General features: G+C 56.7%; 1 protein-coding gene across 1 annotated transcript; it reads right to left on the reverse strand.

Annotated features, from left to right (window-relative positions):
• Positions 1-793: 793 nt before the first annotated feature.
• On the reverse strand, positions 794-6,831 carry WNT10B (Wnt family member 10B). Its single transcript, XM_004388282.1, has 5 exons — positions 6,460-6,831; positions 5,466-5,584; positions 5,085-5,347; positions 3,069-3,442; positions 794-1,985 (listed from the first exon to the last, which is right to left on the reverse strand). Exons 2-5 carry the CDS (start codon positions 5,537-5,539, stop codon positions 1,527-1,529), a joined length of 1,170 nt encoding a protein of 389 aa, XP_004388339.1. The 5' UTR covers positions 5,540-5,584; positions 6,460-6,831; the 3' UTR covers positions 794-1,526.
• Between the last annotated feature and the right edge of the window lie 491 nt (positions 6,832-7,322).

Genomic DNA, 7,322 nt, shown 5'->3' on the forward strand with positions numbered 1-7,322 from the left:
TTAAAAGATAAAGAAATTATTTTACTAAGATTAAATGCAGAAGAGCCCTCAGTAAGGAAGGACAAAACATGTAGGCAAATAATTCAGTGGGAGAGCATGCTGGTTTCCAGAACAAAAAATTCCTATTTTGAGCATAGGAATCCCTTTTATATGTCTCCCATTAGTCTTGCATCCTACCTCCCAAATTCTCTGGTTTGGAGCCAGAGAGAAAAGCACCTGCTCTTTTAGGTCCAAGTTCAATGTTGAGATGCGTTCAGGACTGGAAAACTCCAGAACAGAGGTGACTTCATGGTCTAGGGCAGAGATCAACAAACTACAGCCAGAGGGCCAAATCTAGCCCTGCAGCCTGTTTCTGTGAATTAAGTTTATTTGGACACAGCCATGCCCATTCATTTATGTATGCTATATGCTTTTGGTCTATAATAGCAGATGAGTACTTGTGACAAAGCCCACAAGCCTAAAAATATTAACCATCTAGCCTTTTACAGAAAAAAATGTGCCAAGCCTTGTTCTAGGGCAATGACTAAGGTGAACTCTAGAGTTGAGGCCTATAGAGTTTAAATAGGGTCTAGGTTTGAATGTCCAGCCCCTCCTACCTAGAAGTCCCCTCTGGTTTTCCATACTAAAAGTTGCCAACTAAGTCACCTGAGATCATTTGAAATTCTTTGTGGGACCAGGCAGGATATACATAAAGCTATTGAGTGTACAAGGGTAGGAGAAGAATTTACCTGGAAAAGAAGCATGAACTGGGATCCCAAGTGTGGGCAGAAATATCACCATCTGCCTCCACTTGTCCAGTAACTTAATTTATTTTAGTTACAAATGGGAACCAAGAACAAGTCTCAGTACAATAAATTATCCATTCCCATCCCTCCTGATGAAGAAGGAAAAAGAGGCTCAGAGAATTTTCAGGTAAAACCCTTCCTTTGGAGGATTCCCCTTTAACATCTGAATGAAGGGAGACAGCTTCACTAAGACCTGGACAGACAACTCTCTGAGGACTCAGGGGAGAGCACCTCCCAGCACACTGTCCCTTTGCCAAGAAAAGCCTTTCTACTGCTGTCTCCCATTACCCCACAAGAGGGGGCCCAGGCTACAGTAGAGGAGTTTTGGAACAGCAAGTAGGAGTGAGTGGTCTCTTTCTGGATACAGATCTTATGGCTCCACACAATGCCTGGGGTTATCCCTCAAGGAAGAAGAGTGGTCAAACTATAGGGACTCCCCAGCCAAAAGGAATATGAATCAGGGCTAAAGGGGCCCTGGAGTTGGGGGGCAGTACAGTGCATTTCATCTTAGTCCATTCAGGTATTTAAGGAGCAGAAGAGGGGTGACAGCTCCCCCCTAGGCCCTCCAACTGAAGGGGAGGGGGATGTACATCACAGACTCCATCTGGCCCCCACCATCCCCAAAATTGTTTTCGGGGAGATACTTGGAGCTTCCAGGGACCAAGATTAACCCTGGACAGAAATCAGAGCAAAGGGCTGCAAAGGTGCCACACCCACACGCTCCCATGGGGAGACTGGCCCTCACTTGCACACGTTTACCCACTCTGTGACCTTGCACTCATCACAAAGCACATAGCAGCACCAGTGGAAGCGGCAGTGGCAGCGCTCAACTCGTGTCTGCCGGAGCACGTTGTGCCCACGGCCACAGCACAGGCTGCCACAGCCATCCAGCAGGCGGCTGGTCTTGTTGCAAGCCCGGCCCCGTGTGCCTGGGGAGCCCACGGTGGGGTCTCGTTCACAGAAGTCAGGAGACTTCTCAAAGTAGACCAGCTCTCCTGAGAGGCGACGAGGACGCAAGCGGGGTTGGAAGGCTCCTGAGTTTCGGTTGTGGGTATCGATGAAGATGGCCCGGTCCAGCCGCTCCCTCAGCGCTGTCCCCACTGCCCGGAACTCTGGGGCAGCCCTCCAGCACGTCTTGAACTGGCAGCTGCCTGATGTGCCATGGCACTTGCATTTCTGCTTCAGGTTTTCAGTTACCACCTAGAGCATCAGAGGGGGCAGAGGCGGAGGGGATGGCAGCAAATGGACACAGCATAGAGGCACAGGAGAGGGAAGGAAACAGCACAGGGAGAGACAAACGGAGGCAAGCATGACCATGAAGGGCAGTCTGAGGTTAGCTAGTAGCCCAACTCCCTCATTTTATGGTTGGAGAACTAAAGCCAGAGCATGTGACTTGCCCATCTTCATTCATTAAGAGCAGGACTCAGTTCCAGTTGTCCTGACTCCCAATCCAGTGCTCTTTCCAGACTGAGCTCTGCTAAAATGGGGAGTCTGAGCCAGACCACGCCTAAATACTATAGGTACAAAACCAAACCAAACCCACTGCCATTGAGTCAACTCCGACTCAGCGACCCCATAGGGTTTCCAAGGCTATAAATCTCTACGGAAGCAAACTGCCACATCTTTCTCCCGCAGAGCCCCTGGTGGTTTTGAACCACCAACCTTTCGGTTAGTAGCCGATTGCTTTAACCACTGCACCACCAGGCCTCCTTAAACACTGTAGGGAAGGTAACTGTAATTATAGCTACCATTTCATGAGCATCTGCCAAGAACTAGGCTTTATGGTGGGTGTGCTACTTGCTGTTGTTATTAGCCAACAGCCCCGGACTCATGGGAACCCCATGCACAACAGGAGCAGACCACTGTGATCCATAGTATTTTCAATGACTAATTTTTTAAAAGTAGATCACCAGGCCTTTCTTCCTAGTCTGTCTTGCTCTGCTGAAACCTGTTCGGCATCATAGCAACACACGGACAGACAGCCTCTACCGACATACAGGTGATGGCTGCATGTAAGGTGCATTTGCCAGGAACCAAACCTGTATGGAAAGTGAGAATTCTACCACTGAGCCACCACTGCTGCCTCACGACTCTCCAGCTCCGTCTTACTGATATTGTAAGGTAGCTATCATTAGACTCTTCTTACAGATGCAAAACTGAGGTTAGGTGACTTGTTTGAGGCCACCCAGGTGGTGAGTGGCAATCACCCGCCATACCTCATCCTATTACTCTGCTGGGCCTCTCAAACTCTAGCCAGGCCTCGAAGGCTAGGGACACACATACCTGGCGCCCCACTCTGTTGTTGTGGATCTGCATTCGTGCCTGGATGTCCCGGGGAGTTTCTCTGGAATCCAGGAAATCCCGAGAGAACTTCTCTCCAAAGTCCATGTCATGGTTACAGCCACCCCATTCCCACGTGTCCTGGGGGCCAGGGCTGGAGCCTAAGCCATGACCAGGGCTGGGCAGAGAGTGAGGGAAGCTCTTGCCCTGAGACAGTGCCTGCAGCTGCAGCAGTTTGGCCCTCAGCCGATCCTGCTCACCGCTGCCCTTCCAGCCGCAGCCGCAGCTTACCAGCTTGCCCAGGCTGCAGGCCGTGGCTACAGCATGCATGACACCTGCAGCCAGCATGGAGAAAGAAAAGGCACTCTCACGGAAACCTGGGGATGAGAAAGGTGTAATGTTGGGGGTAAGGTTGACAAGTGGCTGAGGAGGAAGGGGGAATAAACAGCCACCCTCCAATTCTAGAAATTCCTAACTGAATCCTGACCCTACCGTTTACCCGCTGAGAAATTTGGGAGAAACCAGAGAGGGAAGGGAACAGAGAGCACAGGGCCTCAGTTTCTTCATTTATAAAGGGAAAAGAGGGGGCAAGGTGATCTCTGATGCCCATTCTCATTCTGTTAGTCTGGGATTTTCAGGTATGGATGCAAGAGCTAGCCCAGAAGGAGAGACCCCTAGGGTTGGGAGATGACTAAGAGGGAGTTCCTGAGTTCTACATCTAAAGCCTTAGAAATTTTCCAGCACTGCAGGGAGCTTGGGTGGGGTGCGAACATAGGCCTTTGGGACTCTTTTTTTGGCTTCGGGGTCATTTTAATCAATCTTTTAACCAACCTACCCTCTACCATCCCAACACCCCCCGAAGCACCGGAGCTGCCCTTCCCAGGTTCTAGTTTTATATTTGTCCATCAAGACTGCCCTTTATGTTTACTCTAACCTACTATTACCCTATAAAACACTGAGAGCGGGGAGAGATGGGAGTGATTTTCCCGGAGGCCCTCTTAAAAAGTTGGCCTCTTTGTTATGAGTTGGGGACCACAGAAGCTCAAGATGACCAGGCTTTCCCAGGCTTAGATAAACCTGCTCCACATTTGGGCGTCAAAGCCTTCCACCACACCAGGACTGTGGAGGAAGAGGGAGTCCCTCACTGCGTTTAAGGCACAGGCCCTCTGGAGCCCCAGGAAGATGAGAGACAGCATCTCCTTAGGGGCCAGGCCTCTCCCACCCCAGGATGCAGGGTTCCTGGCCCAGCCTCCTTGATCCCCCCAACCCCAGCACTCCAGGGGTGAAGCTGTTTGCACACGTCTTGGGAATTCCCCTGCAAATGGCAGTTGCCTGTTAACCCCATAGTCCCCAAAGCACTGCCCCCATCCCTGGGCCCAGCCAGATCCAGATGGATCTTTCCACCTCCAGGGAGAGACAGCATGCCTCCCAGACCGGGCCAACAGTGACCCTCAAACCCTTCCTCACCTGCTCAGGTGAGCTCCACCTGGGACCCCCACAGCACAGAGGAGGGGGCTGCTCCCCAGCTTCAAAGCCATCGGGGTCTTTGTTCCCAGCTTCAGCTCTTGGGAACCCCGGCAATTAGGGGAGCAAGTTTAACTCTTAAACAGCTGGTGCCGTCTCCCCCACCCGCGCTGAGGCTCTGGGGACACCAGCCCAGGCTTGTTTGGAAGAGAGGGAGGGGGAGAAAAACGGGAAGGAATAGGGGGGCGTTTGAAGCTTCTAGGGCTGGGGCACCTCTTATGCACAGGTGCAACCCAGGTCGAGCTGGGTGGAGGCAGGAAAGGGGGCCCTGGGTAGGGGAGCCGGACCCAGCTGCCTTGCCCGCAGCGCACAGGTGGAAGTGAGGCGCGCAGGGGCACAGACGTGTGGCCAGACCCGGCTACGCGCTGCTCCGGGGGGAATTCCCGGGAGAGGCCCTCCAGGAGCGGTGAACCCGTTCCTTCCCGCCTCCGCTCGCCTCGGCCTGCCCCCCACCCCAGCTCCGCCGGCGGCGCAGACCCGCCCGGCCCGGCTCACCGCGCTTGAGGATGGCGCTGTGGTGCGGCAGGCGGCCGCCGCCCTCGAGGGCCGAGCAGTTCCAGCGCTGGTCGCGCAGTTGGTGCTGACACTCGTGGACCGCGATGTGCAGCCCCTGCAGCGCGGACGCGGTCACGTCGGGGCTGCGCAGGCACAGGCCCAGCTGCCTCTTGCTCAGGCCGGACAGCGTCAAGCACACGGTGTTGGCCGTCAGCTGCGGCTCGCCGGGCAGCTTCAGGCCCAGAATCTCATTGCTGAGGGCCCTGGAGAGGGAGAGGGCGGCTCGGGGTCTGTGGTCCAGGCCTTGCACCCCCTCGGGTTTTCTCCTCCCAGGGCCCCGTGACTTCTTCGGTGGGCTGGGAGGCAGGGGGTACTGCTCACCGACTGCACAGCGCAAGGAACAGGAGGCCCGCGAGGCCCGAGGGCGGAGGCCGCGGCCGGGGCTCCTCCGGCATGTCGAAGCCCGGCCCGGAGGCCCGGGTGGGCAGATCGATCAGGGCCTGCAGGATAGGGTGACTTGACAGGCTCCGGAATTGGGTGGCTCGCCCGGGCAGGGGAAGGATGCCCTATTTCGGGCCTCTAACCCACTGGTGCCACCCCACTGATTCTCCTCACCCTTCCCCAAACCAAACGAACCACAATAAGGGTCACCCCTTGATGCTGAGTCCTTGGGTCCTAGAAGGCTAAAAGAGGACTAATTGCCCTTGACTCCCCTCCCAGGCAGACACAACGCCCGGCACACAGATACACATGCAAACATAGTCGCGCAGCACCCGCGCCACCACCTCTCCCACTGCTCCCTTTCGGAGGGCCCCAAGATCACTTCTCCAGCCCAACCCAGCTTCGAGCCCCCACAGGGCTAGGGGCGGGGTCCGGAGGGGGTTCCCCACCACTCGTAGTGGGCGGGGGAGGGGGTGTCGCCTCCAGGTGCCGTCGAGGGCTGGCGGGCTCCGTGAGCAGGGTCGAGGAATGGTCTCCCCAACCCACTCTCCCCCCTCCTCCTAGGCACGAAGGAGGAGAGGTGCGGCAAAGAGGGGGACCGGGACGTGGGACGTGGTTCCCGCCCGAAGGGGACCGTGGCGCACGCTGAGTCCTCTTCCCTGTCCCTTCCCCCTTTCCTAACTGCACGCTCCACTCCTCCGAGCGCCGCCGCCTGTCTGGTCCCCCAAGGGTTCCAGCTTCGGTCCCCACCCCTTTGCTCTCGCGTTCAAAGCCCTCCAAATCTGGGGGCACTCCTTTTTATTTGCTCTGGCAATATCTCTGCTGTCTCTGCGTCTCTGTGCCCCTGTGGGCGGATGTTTGTCTGTCTGCCGGCGTGCCTGTCTCATCCCGGGTGCGCGTCCCTGCTCTCCCAGCTTTCCCGGCTCCCCAGTACCTCCAGCGGCTCTGGTTCAGGGTCCGCTCCCGCTCGGTGGGATCGCCTCTGCTCGGCTCGGGCTGCTCAAAGCGTGGGGAGATTGCGTCGAGTTCTGCCCCCTCGGCAGAGCCGCATTCTTCCAGGGCAGAGCCACTCCTCTTCGCCGCTTCCTCAGCGCCGCGGCCGCCGCGAGGAAGAAAGGAGGGAGAGATCGAGGTTGCTAGCGAAAGGACCAGCAAAGAACTGGGGGCTCTGGCTCTGATCGTGCCGAGCTCACGGGCGGCTCTGCCGCGGCTGACGAGCTGCGGCCCCTGCCCGAGCCTGGGGCATCCCCACTCCACGCCCCCGCACCCCCCGCCCTGACCGGGGAACGGCTCCCCCTCCTCCCAGCACATACACACACACACACCCTGTCCCCCGACGCCGGGTTCAGGCTTGGCCCCTCTGAAGGGGGAGGTGGCCAGAGTTCCCCTCACCTGCTCTGGAGTCGCCGAGGCTGCAAAGAAGCTACAGTGACCCACACTAGGGCACCGGGATACACGGCCCAAGTGGCCAAGTCTTTCACCGTTTCTCTTTGCCTCAGTTTCCCCACCGAGAACAGGTGGCTGGAGGGCACCTTTGGCAAGATGAGGACGGAGCTGAGAACCAGCTTCGGGAGTTGGGTAGTCTCAACTGGATTCCACAGCTTGAGAGCACGCAGGGCACTGGGAGCAGGCAGGAGAGGCGCGTCTGATCCGCTGGGCTCCAGCCCACCTCTGGGCCCTGCGCCTGCCCCTTGGGAGGGGTCAGCCTTGGCATGAGTTTGGCCCTAGCAGAGGCTTGGGTAGCCCCAAATGTCTTCAGCCAGCCCCTAGTATCCGTCGGCTTGCAGGCATCCTTGC

Source organism: Trichechus manatus, unplaced genomic scaffold (assembly GCF_000243295.1).
Source record: "Trichechus manatus latirostris isolate Lorelei unplaced genomic scaffold, TriManLat1.0 scaffold00209, whole genome shotgun sequence".
Lineage (NCBI taxonomy): Eukaryota > Metazoa > Chordata > Mammalia > Sirenia > Trichechidae > Trichechus > Trichechus manatus.

Coding starts and splice junctions, on each gene's coding strand:
- WNT10B (XM_004388282.1), bottom strand. CDS start 5,539: ATGCCGGAGGAGCCCCGGCCGCGGCCTCCGCCCTCGGGCCTCGCGGGC. Junction 5,348..5,465: donor TTCCTTGCGCTGTGCAGTCG/GTGAGCAGTACC, acceptor CTCCCTCTCCAG/GGCCCTCAGCAATGAGATTC. Junction 1,986..3,068: donor ACAACAGAGTGGGGCGCCAG/GTATGTGTGTCC, acceptor CTGATGCTCTAG/GTGGTAACTGAAAACCTGAA.